Source organism: Colobus angolensis, unplaced genomic scaffold, assembly GCF_000951035.1.
Source record: "Colobus angolensis palliatus isolate OR3802 unplaced genomic scaffold, Cang.pa_1.0 Scaffold32, whole genome shotgun sequence".
In the NCBI taxonomy this organism is placed as follows: domain Eukaryota; kingdom Metazoa; phylum Chordata; class Mammalia; order Primates; family Cercopithecidae; genus Colobus; species Colobus angolensis.
In genome coordinates this window covers 388,792-401,471 of record NW_012116488.1, presented here as the reverse complement: position 1 = coordinate 401,471, position 12,680 = coordinate 388,792, and the positions used below count along the sequence as shown (strand labels likewise).

At 63.6% G+C, this 12,680-nt stretch overlaps 1 protein-coding gene across 1 annotated transcript in view; it reads right to left on the bottom strand.

Moving 5' to 3' along the window:
• Nucleotides 1-4,735: 4,735 nt before the first annotated feature.
• Nucleotides 4,736-12,680, bottom strand: part of NUDT14 (nudix (nucleoside diphosphate linked moiety X)-type motif 14) — a 29,892-nt gene continuing 21,947 nt past the window's right edge. The window contains exons 2-5 of the mRNA XM_011951570.1: nucleotides 9,444-9,487; nucleotides 8,714-8,778; nucleotides 8,285-8,522; nucleotides 4,736-5,057 (exon numbers count right to left, since the gene is read on the bottom strand). Of these exons, the coding sequence (XP_011806960.1) occupies nucleotides 4,817-5,057; nucleotides 8,285-8,522; nucleotides 8,714-8,778; nucleotides 9,444-9,487 (588 nt within the window). The 3' untranslated portion in view covers nucleotides 4,736-4,816. The remainder of the gene's footprint in view (nucleotides 5,058-8,284; nucleotides 8,523-8,713; nucleotides 8,779-9,443; nucleotides 9,488-12,680) is intronic.

Sequence of the window (12,680 nt, the reverse complement as noted above, 5' to 3'; positions counted from 1 at the left end):
CGCTAAGCGGCCTCCCTTCCTCGGCCTGGGCTCCCGCCGGGTGTCAGAAACCAGGGGTGGGGTGCCCCGAGGTTGCCGTGTGGTCCCCTCCCATCAGTGCGCCACCGCCGCGCTCCTCGAAGTCCCAGAGGAGATGCCGCCTCCTGCTGTGATCAGGGCTCGGCCCCCACGCGGGGTGGCGCGGCCCTGGGGCCAGAGCCGGGCCCAGCCCCTACTGCGCGCCCCCCACCTCCTCCGGGAATCTCCCCCTCTCCGCGCCGCTCCTGCCGCCTCCACGCCGGCTGCAGGGGGCGCTGCGCCCCTCCGACACCCCTGCTTTCCCCTCTGCGAGGCGCGCCGGTCATGCAGCCAGTCAACAAATGCTCCAGGATGCAGACTGCTCAGCTCGGCGCTGTCTTCGGGTCACCAGGCCATGCCCTCAGGAAATGCTCAGGCCGCATTCCCGGTTTCTCGCCTCTCGCCCCCCAAGCTCAGGTCTGGGTTTGGGGGGCAAAAGGAGGGAAACGGGAACAAAAGTCGGCAATGCCTGTCCCTGAAGGCTACCCCAAGAGAGGCCTCCCCCTGCTGCCCTGGTCACCAGGCTTCCACACCCCATCCTCTGCAGTCACCTCCTTGCCCTCTCCCTGGGTGACCTCGAGGCTCCGCCACAGGGTCAATACCAAGGGCACCTTGCCTCTCCTGCACTGAGTGCAGTCCTTTCCAAGGCTAGGGGTCACCTTGGTGGTTAAAGATCCCCACATGGACCAGAGGGGTCCCTCAACCCATCCCCATGATAACTGAGCTGTCTTCTCTCCCCCAGCTCCTCTGGCAAATCTGCCCTGTGCCCGGAGCTGGGTGACAGTGTAGCCTCCCAGCGTGGAGCAAGTCACTGCCACAATGGGGCTGGGGCTGAGGGCTGAAAGAAGAGAGCTTTGGAGGCACAGGGCCTGTGAACACCCCATATGCAAGGTCTGCCTGCCTCATCCCTATTTAGCAGCCCCTCCAGGATCCAGGCCGCAGGCTCAGCTGAAGGTCCCTAAAGGGGTGGGTCAGAGCCCCCCATGCCCGCCTCAGCTGGCTTTGCTTACTCAGAATGCCCACCCCAAACCTAGTAGCAGGTAGGCTTCGTGGGGATTAAGACATAAGCCAGGATAAGGCCCGCACAGAGACCCCCACCAAATAAGAGAATCCAAGCTGTGTTCAGAGCCTTCCAGTTTCCGCCTTCCGGTATGTGGGCAGTGATTACCGCCTACGGGGGGAGGGGCTCCCTGTGGAGATGCCACCCCTCCGATGCTTTGGCCTGGGGGCAGGTACTCAGGTCCTCGAGAGAAGGAAGCCCCAGCACAGAGGAGCGCCCCGCCCGGCTCCAGAGGCCCAGGGCTCCACCCCACCTATGCCCACTGCCCCGCTGTGGTGGGGGAGGGGTGCCGGGTGCCTCTGCTGGGCACTCGGCCAAGTGGTGAACAAGATGCAGCTCCATCCCTGCATACCCTCAGGAGCTCCCGGCCCAGGGGTGGAGAGAGGACTTAGACAAGTAATGCAGAACCTGGCATAGGGGGCCGCCAGAGGGTTGACGGGCACAGGTGAGTCAGGCCAGGAGCTGAGAACAGCATGTGTCAAGGCCCTGGAGCCACAGGAGCGGGACCCTGGCAAGGGTCCTGACTACAACCCAAGGCCAGTGGTGGTGACATGAGAGTCCTCCCGCTAAGACCCCACAGGGGTCACCAAAGCAACTGGGCTGGGTGGGCTGCAGTGACCTACATTTTCACAAAGACCCCTGGTTGTGGGGAGGGGACAGGCACAGGGGTGAGGTCAAGGATCTGCCATGGTGCAGGTGAGGGGAGGGGATGGTGGCTAGGCTGAGGTCGGGGAATTCCAGCATAGGAGGGAACCCAGGGAACAGTCCCTCCAGGTTCCCCTCCCTGGTCCAGCTCCCAGCTTCCTGCTTTTGGCCAGCTGTGGGAGGAAAGGATTGAAGAGGCTGGCCACGCAGCGGCTAGTGGCCATGCGGCTGAACTTTGAGGGCTTGTGTGGGGCCTGTTCCTGCAGCATCTGCATTTCAGCCAAGGCGCCCCCAGCTCAGAGCTGTCTCAGCGCGGAGACCCCCGTGAGGGATGCGCACTCATCTCAAGATTCAAGCTCAACCCGGTAGGGGCCGCAACCTGCCTGGAGCCCTGCCCACTGGCCTGCCCAGCCTGAGGGTACAGAGCCCAGCCCATCCTGCCAAGCAGGGGGAGGATGGCGACCCCACTGCCTCCCTCCAGGTCCTTTGGAGTGAGACCTGCCTGGGTATCCGTGGCCCAGGGCAGGTGGGTGAGCATCAGGGCAGTACCAAGGGGTCAGTCCCTGCCCTCCTGCCCAGGGTGGCTCCCTCTCACTGTCTCCTTCCGGTCCTGTCCCCAGGTCCTGGCCACTACCTGGACCTCATGATGTCTACGAGAGGACCCAGGTCAGGAAGGTGGCCGCACCCGCCCTTGGGGAGGAGGGGGACATAGGAGGCATCGGAGAGGGGGTCCCTTTCCTGCAGGAATTTCTGCAGCCCTTGAGCCAGAAATGCCAGGCAGTTGGACCCTGGTTTGAGTTCCCAGAAGGCAGCAGTGGGAACCCTTGCCCCTTATACAGATTTGACAAAAAGCATTTGCCCCCTGGTGCTGCACCTTGCTGGGTGAGGGGCTGAGATCAGCGGGGACCAGGGCTCCAGCCCCAACCCTCACCAGACCAGGCTACCCAGTCTCTTCTAGAAAGGGACCTTGTCATTGTCCTGGGGCCCGCTGGACCACAGCACCCTCCAGCCTCCCAGAGCCACCCGTCCCCCAGCCTGGAGGGCTCCCACTCTGAGGGGCTTGGGTGTGCTCTGAAGCAGGCAGTGCCCAGCTTGCGTGCAGAGGGCAAGGGTGCAGCCACTCAGCCTGACCAGGGGCTCTGGGCCCACAGGGCACTCCTGGGGACCAGGCTGGGGACAGGCTGCCAGGGGTTTGGACAGAGCCGGCGAGGCTCGGGAGTAAGCTGTGCTTCCGCCGGGTCCTGCAGCGCTAAATATAGCAGACAGGGAGGGGAGTTTCCGGTTACAACCCCCTCTCCAGTGCCGGGAAACCAATGCCAGCTCCATTAGGCCCGGCAGCGCTGCCTGCTGACCCACCCCATCAGGCTGCGGAGCAGAGTGAGGGGCTGGACTGCACCCAGGTCCGGGTGCCCTGTCACCTGTCCCCTCGGTGCTTCAGGGGCCAGACCCACCTGGTGCCTGCGAGAGGTCCCTCTGAGGCAGTGGGCAGCCTCTGCTGGTCAGCCCGGAGGGCCCACCGCACTCTCATGGGGTCACCAGGCAGGCTGCTGGTAAGGGCAGCACAGCAGGGCTGCTGTGGGTCAGGCAGAGCTCCTGTCCTGTGAATATCCTGCTGGGGCCTCATCTGGGTAGGGGGAAGCTGAGGCTGGCCAAGACCCACGCACCCATACGTGACAGTCTCTCCCTGGCACACACCTCATACCAGACAGCCCCTCTGTGGCAGCCCTGTCACTGGCCTTGCTGATGCCCACAGGGTTCCACCTGGGCCACAGCCAGCATTTGCATACAGGTGGCACTGCTTTTGTGGGCCCCTGAGGCACAGCCTCCTCAGGACAGCCTCCAATGCCAGGCTGCCTGGCACTGTGCTGGATGATAACAGGGGGTCAGTCCCCTCCTCCCCACCCAGGGTGCCCCCTGCAGGGTACTGAGGCTCCCTTCACTTCACAGTCCCCTTCTCTACCTTCCTGAGAGCCAGAGCCTGGACCTAATGATGTCCAGGAGAGGATCCTGCCCAAGAGTGATGGCCCAGCAGTGCCCTCAAATGCCCACAACCAGTGCCAACACAGCCATTCACCTGCGGAGCCCTTACTGTGCACCTGTGGCCCAGGAAGCAGACCAGGCCAGCAGGGTTCCTGCACCACAAGCATTGTGGGCACCTGGGCAGCAGCTCTGAGCTGCACGCATCTCCCACAGCCCCACCCTCAGGACATGTCAGAAGGCAAGGCCAGGGCATACAGGCCAGAGACGCTCAGGGGCCAGTAGAGCCTGGTGCTGGGCAGCCCAGGCTGAGGCCGTGCCCCGGGACCAGGATCGGGTTAGCACCAGGAACCTGGCCCATGTCAAGAACACTGGCCCCGTGTCCCCACCCTGTGCCGCCACCCCCTCCTCTGGGGGCAAGCCTGCAGACATTTCTGCATACCCCACAGGCCGAGGAAGATCTCCTGGAAAACTTCCAAGGCTGGGGGTGCATGGACAGCTACTGGGGCCCCCGACATGGGGCAGCTTTGGCTCCCAGCTCCTGTGGAGTGGCTCTAGCCCAGCTCGTCAGAGTGGGGACCGCTCACTTGCCCCAGGAGCAGGCACCGCACTTTCCCTGCAGTGAGCAGCCTGCAGTGCTGCCTGCCCCATCCCGACACCTGAGGACTGGCTCAGCCACCACTCCTGGAAGCACAGCTCACACTGCAGCCCCGTGACCAGCAGGCCCACCCCCAGGCATGCCATGCCACCCTCCATGAGTCCCAGACCCCACCCCTCCTAGTTCCAAGAGAAGGCACAGCCTGGCCCTGCCCATGGCATCACCAGGCCTGTCCTCAGCCCCACAGCAGCCACTTGCATGGCCTGCCACCAGTTGCTCCTGCTACAGGAGAGCTTGCCATGTCCCGAGGGCCATCTCAGGTCAGGGTCACTGCTCCCCGCCCCTTCCCCAGTCCTCTCCAAGGCCCTGGTCACAGCTCAGAACCAGCAGGCAGAGGCTGGAGCTATGTAAGCCTTTATTGGGCGTGCAGGGTGTAGGGTAAGTGGCCAAGACTGGCCTCTGTCTAGAACCCTGGAGTCTCACTGGAGATCCAGGTTGGGGGCCACCTGGCTGAGGAACCACGAGACACCAAAGATGACGCCGAGGGTCTTCGGGACGTCCGGGTTGTCTACAAAGGCCTGGGCGCCTTCCAAGGGCAGGTGCACCACCTCAATGAGCTCACCTTCCTCCGCCAGGCCCCCACCTGGACCACTACGCTGGGCGTCTGTCACCTCCGTGTAGAACATGGTCTGTCTGGAGCCAGTCAGTCCCACTCCAGACCTACGGGTTGGGACAGGGTCTGCTGAGTCACCCGCCGGCCCCCTGGCCCTTCTACCACCCTCTGACCCACCCTCTCTACTCCGCTCCCTCCAGCCCTCCAGTAGGCAGGACTCTGGGATGCCCTCTCCCACCCGGATGGCCACCTGGTGTGCACGCCTGGGGCCCCTCCCCCAGCAGGGCATCCCTTCCCTGATCAGGTTGTACTCGCCAGGTGGGGAGGGTGTTGTAGACGTGATTAAGGACCCTAAGCAGTGACTTAAGCTCATCAAAAGGGAGAGCATCCTAGGCGGGCATGGCCCAATCAGGAAGCCCTCCGGAGACTGTTTCAACGCCAGAGAGGGAGAAATTCAGACCTGTCCTGCTGGCCCTGAAGAGGAAGCAACCGCCATGCTGGGAGGGGCCAACAGCCAGCAGAGAGGTAGGACCCAGTTGCCAGCCACCAGGACCTGAATTCTGCCATAACCACGTGGGCCAAGGACGCCCCATGCCCCCATGAGATTGCAGATCCGGCTGACAACCTGCCTGAAACCTGTCAAGGCTGAGCAGAAGACCCCACCCCTGTATGCAGCCCCCAACCACAGACACCCTGAGGCTGTTCCTGGTGGTGTTTGGAGCCCCTCAGTCTGTGGCTGGCTGCAGAGGCCCATGTCAGACCCCAGCCCATACCTGGGGACACAGGCTGGCTAGGAAGCAGGGACAAACCCAGCAGGCTGGGAATGGCCTTCCCGCAAGGGTTCCCCACCAGGCACCCACAGGACACAAGTTTCAAACTAGGGAGAGCATGCACTGACCCCCCGCAGCATGGCAGAGTGGGGTGGGGTGGCAGCGAGGTCCCCAGGATCAGGTCCAGTGGCCCAGGTTGGGGAGGGGTGAAAGGGAGCCCCCTCCCTCAGTGGGCAGTGGCCAGAAGGGGGCTGCTGGCAGCCAGGAGGGGTCGGCAGCAAGGGAAGGTGCCTGGACTGGCGTGTGTGGAGGGAGACCACGGGCTAGGAGGACAGGATGGCAGAGGGGCGAGGCTGCATTCAGGAACAGGAAGGGGAAGGCGAGGTGTGGATCTGGGGAGAAACGGGACTGAGGGGCATCTGGGAAGACGACCAGGGGGTGGGGGAGCCCTGGCTCGCCCCAGGAGGGGCTGTCGGGTACCATGAACGGAGGCCAGCCGGAGGCCTGCAGGGTGGAGGCTGCCCTCTGACATGGGCCCAACATGCATGGGCAGGGAACATACTGGGGGCTTCCATGCCCCACCCTCAAGCCTCCCCACCCCAGACCGACCTTACCCAGCTGCTTCCTTGCCCTCTAGCCCCTCACCTCCCGCAGACCCCTTCCTGATGGCCCATTTCCGGTGGCGGCCACAGCTGCACCTCTGGGGGAAGTGGCAGGTCTGGGGTTTCCAGCCCCGGTTTCCGCTGGCTTGTGGAGGAGACAGGCCCGGCCCTTGGCCCGGGCTGAGAGGAATCTGCCAGCCAGGCTGGGCAATGCCTCCCCCACCCCAGGGCACGTTCCAACTTCACTCCATCACGCCCCAAGCTGACTGCCTTCCCGGGCCTTGTCCTTTGCAGCGGCAGGTAAGAGGCCTGGCTCACCTCCAGAATCAGACACAGGGAGCCACGGGCCCTGCCACAGGGTGGGTGAACTTTGCTGTCAGTCCAGCCCCCCATCAGGCCCTCAAAGACAGACGCTCTGACCCCTAGTCAGCCGCATCTCCAGTCCTGCGTCCCTGAAGCCACGGCCTGCTCTTTACAATGCAAGTCTAAGCAGGATGCCCACTTTCCAGAGCCCTCCTTGGCTCCCCAGCACCCTCACAATCAGGCTGTGGCCCAGAGGTTGTGCCAGTAGAACCACCGCGACCAGGGCTGCTTGACCACTTGCCCTGAGAGCCTATGCCGTGTAGCCCCTCTGCCAGGATTCTGCCCAGGCCCACCTCCTCCAGGGGGACCAAGGGGACTCCAACCCCTCCCATGCCTCCCAGCTGTGCTCAGTACCACGGGCCAGGGAGGTGGGGCACAGTGGGCATGGCCGGCCACGGGGTGTACACCTGCAGAAAACGAAGGCCCACCCTTCACACCCAAGTCCACCCTTCAGCGTGGAAATTCTGTTTTGTTGAGACAGAGTTTCGCTCTTGTTGCCCAGGCTAGGGTGCGATGGCGCGATCTCGGCTCACCGCAACCTCCGCCTCCGGGTTCAAGCGATTCTCCTGCCTCAGCCTCCTAAGTAGCTGGAATTATAGGCCCCTGCCACCACACCTGGCTAATTTTGTATTTTTAGCAGAGACGGGATTTCTCCATGTTGGTCAGGCTGGTCTCGAACTCCTGACCTCAGGTGATCCACCTGCTTTGGCCTCCGAAAGTGCTGGGATTACAGGAGCGAGCCACCGTGCCTGGCCCAGCGTGGAAATGCTGCCTTTAACTTGGAGTCCACCTACCCAGGCAGGAATGCGCCCAGGTGAAGTCCTTGAGGCTGCTGAGGCGGGAGGGCCGCAGGTTCAACCCTGAGTGGCCCATGTGCCAGGCTGACAGGCTCAGAGACTTCCGGTGCTTCTCCCAGTGGAGTGGGCCCTGGCCTCTGGAGGAGATCGTGGAGGCTGGTGCTCAGCTGGTGGGGCTGGGGGGACTCTGACACCCTCCTCCTTCCCCAAGACCTCCGCTGGAGTCAGGAGCCCATTGTAGTGACCCTGGGGAACTGGATGGGCTTCATCCCAACATCTTGTCCTGGGAAGGCAACCTCAGCTGGCAGGCCTTACGGGGCAGGAGTTGGCGCTTCAACTTTGGTGGGGTCACGTCCCGAAGCACAGGCTCCAGGCCGTGCCTCTTCCCCAGGAGAGCTGGAGCCACTCCTTCTCCAGCCCAGGACACAGCTTCTCCCTCATTCCTGAGCCACCCTCTGAGAACAGAGCTGTGACTCACCCCCACCCCCAGCACCCGGTCTTAATCCTACAGGAAGCAGAGGCACCTGTCAGCAGCAGCTGCCACCCGGCCTGCCCCACACGGCTGGGGGCCGCAGGCTGCAGGCATGGGGCTGAGACGCTCCAGAGAGCCCCAAGAGCCCAGGTTCCGGCCTGGCTTAGGCTCTGAGGCGCACTCTGTCCAACCCTCCCCTAATCCCAGGTTGAAAAACAAGGAGAAATCCATCCTGCTTGCACACTCCCAGGGACGGGGCCCTCACTCTCTCCAAGGAAGCCCCTCCCATCTCGAGCCACACCACAGACCTGAGGGCCTGGTCCCACTCACCAGTATGTGGCGACCCGGCGCAGAACCGACGGGGCCAAGTGGTAGCCACACTCCTCCCAAGCCTCCTTGCAAGCCACTTCCTCCAGCGAGAGCCCAGGCTGGTCCACAAGGCCGGCACACAGCTCAACTGTCACCCCCGCTGAGCCGGGCAGGGCTGGCTGCAGCTCCCGGGGCCTGTCCTGGTCTACAGCTGCTAGGGACCCTGGGAAGTGGCGCTCCACCTCGCCCGCATACACAGCTGCGTGGGAGGAAGCCACACTATGCTCACAGCCACGTGGTGGCCACCTCCAGGTCACCCGCGCAGCCAGGCCCCCTCCCAGGGCCTCAGCTTCCCCTGGAGCCCCCTCCCACATCTATATTCAGACCCTCAGGACCACAGGGACCTGAAGGTGACCCTGCGGATCCCCTTCCCACCCCAGCTGGCCTCACCTGGCCGGAACTGCTTCACCAACACCAGACTCCTCCGAGACGAGTTGAATAAGAGAACGGTCACGCTGTGCACGGTGGGAGGGGCTCAGCACAGAAGCACTCCACTGGCCCTGCTTGGGGCCCTGCCTCCCACCTTTCTGTTCCCAGCATGGCCATCCCACCTCCTTGCCAGCAGCCCAGGGAGGTCAGGCCCCTTGCTCAGACAGGATGGCTGAGGCCCAGGCAGGACAAGAGCTGTCCAGGGTCACAGTCCGGCCAGGACCCAGACCTGCTGTATTCCAGCTGGCAGGACGGGAAGCAGGGGACAGGGAAGGACACATGGGCAGCTGAGTAGGTCAGGGTGCTGGCAGCTGCGGCCGGGTGACTGACAGGACGTTTGGCCCTCACTGACCAGCTGCCCACCGCCCACACTCCTCGACCCACGTCGCCATCCAGCCCAGACCCTGGATGCTAGGGGCAAAGGCTCCAGGACGACCTCTCCCTGCCCTGAGAGGACCTGCCCACTATCACGGTCCTGGTGCCCTGAGTTAAGACCTGACTCAGCCCCCAGGCCTCAGGCTGACCCCTCAGGGACAGGAAACTCAGAGGCCAGGCAGAGAGAAGGGACTTTTGGAGCCCACGCAGGGAACAGAAACGTCAGGCAGGAGAGGGCCCCTTCCCCCTGGGCCCAGCGTTCCCGTGGACATCAGTCTGGGGCTTCCCCAGTGGCCGGGCTGGGCCAGGCTCTCACCTGTCATGCGTCTTCATGAAGTCCCAGGACTTCTGCGCACCGTTCTAGAAGAGGCAGATCAGCGGTTACAATGTGCCAGGATGGGCAGAGGTGCTTGGGGAACCGAGGAGGCCACAGACCTGCTGCACCCACTCCTAACCAGGGAGATCGGCTCACGGCCTGGGCCCACGGGACCCAGGAGCTGCAGCTCCCGTGGGCAGAGGCGCAAGCAGCCTGGGAGGGGCAGGGAGGTCGAGGACAGCCTAATACCCTAGGAGTGAGGCAGAAGACCAGGGCAAAAAGCAGGGAAGGTGTCCAGGCACCCCAGGAAACACTGCCCAGCACAGACCGAGCACAAGGGGCTGCAGAGAGACGCACACTGTCACCAAGTATAGGGAGGCTCAGGGGGGCAGGCATGACTCCCTCACAGCAGGGCAGGGAGGGCCCCACAGGCGGAGGAGAGGTCAGGTTTTCCTGATGAAGCTTCCTTGGGCCGCTGAACAGGGGGAGATCTGAGGGCAGGAGGGGCCGGCACCAGGAGCAGACGGGGCAGGGGGGCACCCCGGGCAGGGAGGAGATGGCACCGCAGGACTCGGTGACTGTTGTGATGGTGACCAGGCTGGGCCCCGCCTCCCACCCTCCCATCCCCAGTTTCTGGCCTTGGCTCTCCCACATACCCTGTGGTCCTGTTCTCCTGTGGCCACCCTCCACCTTCCCACGCCCACACGCTGGGCACGCCGCCCTGGCAGGCCCCTGCACCCTGGGTGGGCAGGTGTGTGGGCTGGGCCTGCTGGGGGAGGCTGGAACTGACGGATTCTGAGATGCACTCCCATCTTGGGGGCTGGGCCTGGGGTCCCACGGGGTCCCATCTCCGGCAAGCTCAGCCCATCTGCCACTCCGAGGCCCAGGGGAGCTGCTCATCCCACGCTGGGGGCTCGCCCAGGCTGTGAAATGGACAGAGGCCTGAGCAGCAGAGACACAGGACATGCAGCCGGGACTGCAGTAGAGGGACTTCCTGAGGACTTCCGGGAAGAGGTGACAGACGTCAGGGAAGCGATTCTGGGCAGGCAGCGGCACAGAGGCCCTCTGAGCTTGGCTGCGAGGCAAAGGCGTCCTGGGAGGAGAGTGCCCATTTCCAAGGGAAGGGAGGGCCAGTGTCCTGCGCAGGTCAGGCTGCCCAAGAGGCTGTGGGGTACCACTCCCGGGAGGCGAGCCCAGGCCTGCCTGACATCCAGCCACCCCAGAGCCAGCCACCCAGCCAGGGCAGGCTTCAGAGAAGCCCCAGCCCACAGCCTGCCATGTGCCTGCTATGCCCATGCCCCCTCCCCACCACTGCTTCCCCCTGAGTAACATCACCCCATGCAGGCCTCAAGGACCCTCTCAGCTCAAGGTCAAAAGTGTGTCAGACCCTTAGGTCCAGCCAGGTCAAGGTGCAGGAAGGTTCAGGGAGGCCACTGAGGCCTGGGAGAGAGGGGCACGGCTGGGTGCAAACAAAGCCGCATCACCTCAGAGCCATGGGGGTCCCCCGCCTTTGGTCTGCCTAACATCACAGGCCTCCCCTGGCTGGATGCAGCAAAAAGCTGAGGGCTGCAGCTGTCCCTGGGTGGCAGCCGAGGTCCAACCCAATGTCCCTTGGCCCTGAGGAGACGCCGCCCGGCCTGAGCCTACATCTGTGTCCACCACAGCCACGGCCCACACCAGCTCAGCTCTGGTTACCAGAGCCCTTCAGTAGAGCTGTGCCAGTGGGTTGCCCGCTGAGGCTGCGAGGGCTGCCCTGAGCGCTTCACGGGAAGTGAGGGAGACAGTGCTGCCACCAGGGCCACAGAGGGCACCTGCCTGGGCTGTCCTGTACCTGCTGCCTGAGGCCCAGCCCTGTGGGGACTGTGCAGCCACAAGCAGACATCCCATGTGGCCATCAGGGAAAAGGGCAGTGACCCCATGTCCCCACCTGCTGTACCTCGACTGATGCCAGCTGCCCCCCGCCAGCACCACCAGCTTAGCTTTGCCTTGGGGAGAGGGATCCCCTGTCCTCCAGAGCCAACAGGACTCCCGCCACAGGGAAAGCGAGGGGGACAAGGCCTCTCTCAGGCTGGGGGCCAAGAGGGCTTCACAAGGATGGTGAGGGGCAGCATCCTGGATGTGATGGGGGGACAGGATGCCCCCTGAGGGAGGCAGGCAAGCAGAGGGGCACGGCGACCTGGACCACCTGACCTGATAGAGAGGCTGGGGGTGCTGGACTGACTGTGGCCAGGAAGGTGGTCTTTGCCTAAATGGCATTCAGGAGCTCTGGCAGAGGGGAGATCTGCTGGGAGCAGGCGGGCATGCAAGCCAAAGGTGGGGCCCGAACCGGACAGGGCTGGGCTCAGAGGAAGACAGGCTGGGACTCAGTGATCCAATGGATGTGGGAAGAAGATGGCAGTAGCTCCTTCACCCAACACATATGCCTCATGCCTGTAATCCCCATGCTTTCAGAGGCCAAGGCGGGAGGATCGGTTGAGGCCAGGAGTTCAAGATCAGCTTGGGCAACAGTGAGACCTCGTCTCTACAAAACAATTTAAAAATCAGCCGGGTGTGGTGGTGTGCACCTGTGGTCCCAGCTACTGGGGCAGGGGCTGAGGCAGGAGGATCGCTTGAGCCCGGGAGGTTGAGGCTGCAGTGAGCTGTGATCATGCCACTGCACTCCAGCCTGGGAGACAGAGAAAGACCCTGTCTCAAAAACAAAACAAAACAAAATATTCCTTGTGAACCTACCATGTTGCCAAGTGAGGCAACACAGCCCCTTGTGTCGGGGCCTGGCATGGGAGAATGTGACACCCTAGGAGGTGGGGAAGGCTGAGCTTAGGCAGATGGAGACTCCAAGGAGGTGCCCTCCGTGGAAAAAACCCCAAGGAGGAAGCCCACTTTGAGAGACTCGCTCAAATTCTCACTCAGCTCCTTCTCCTACCTCCCTGCTTCCGCCCTCTGCACTCCTTGCTCCTTCCTCCTCGGCCCAGCTATCTCCTCCTTCAAGTTGTAGCATGAAAGCCACCACTTCCAGGAAGCCCTCCCCGATCCCCAGGGCAACCAAGCAGTCCCACTGCCAAAAGGGTCGGATTCGGGGGACGGGAAGGATACGGCCCAGCCAGGCTTCCTTGAAAGGATGAGTGGTGTCCCCTCAGATGTCCCTCCTGCGGCCCCTCCCCGGCCTGGGGGCTCACTGGGTCTGGGAACCCGCGATCCGCCGGGCGGAGAAGGGGCCGACCCGGAGCTCGGCGGGAG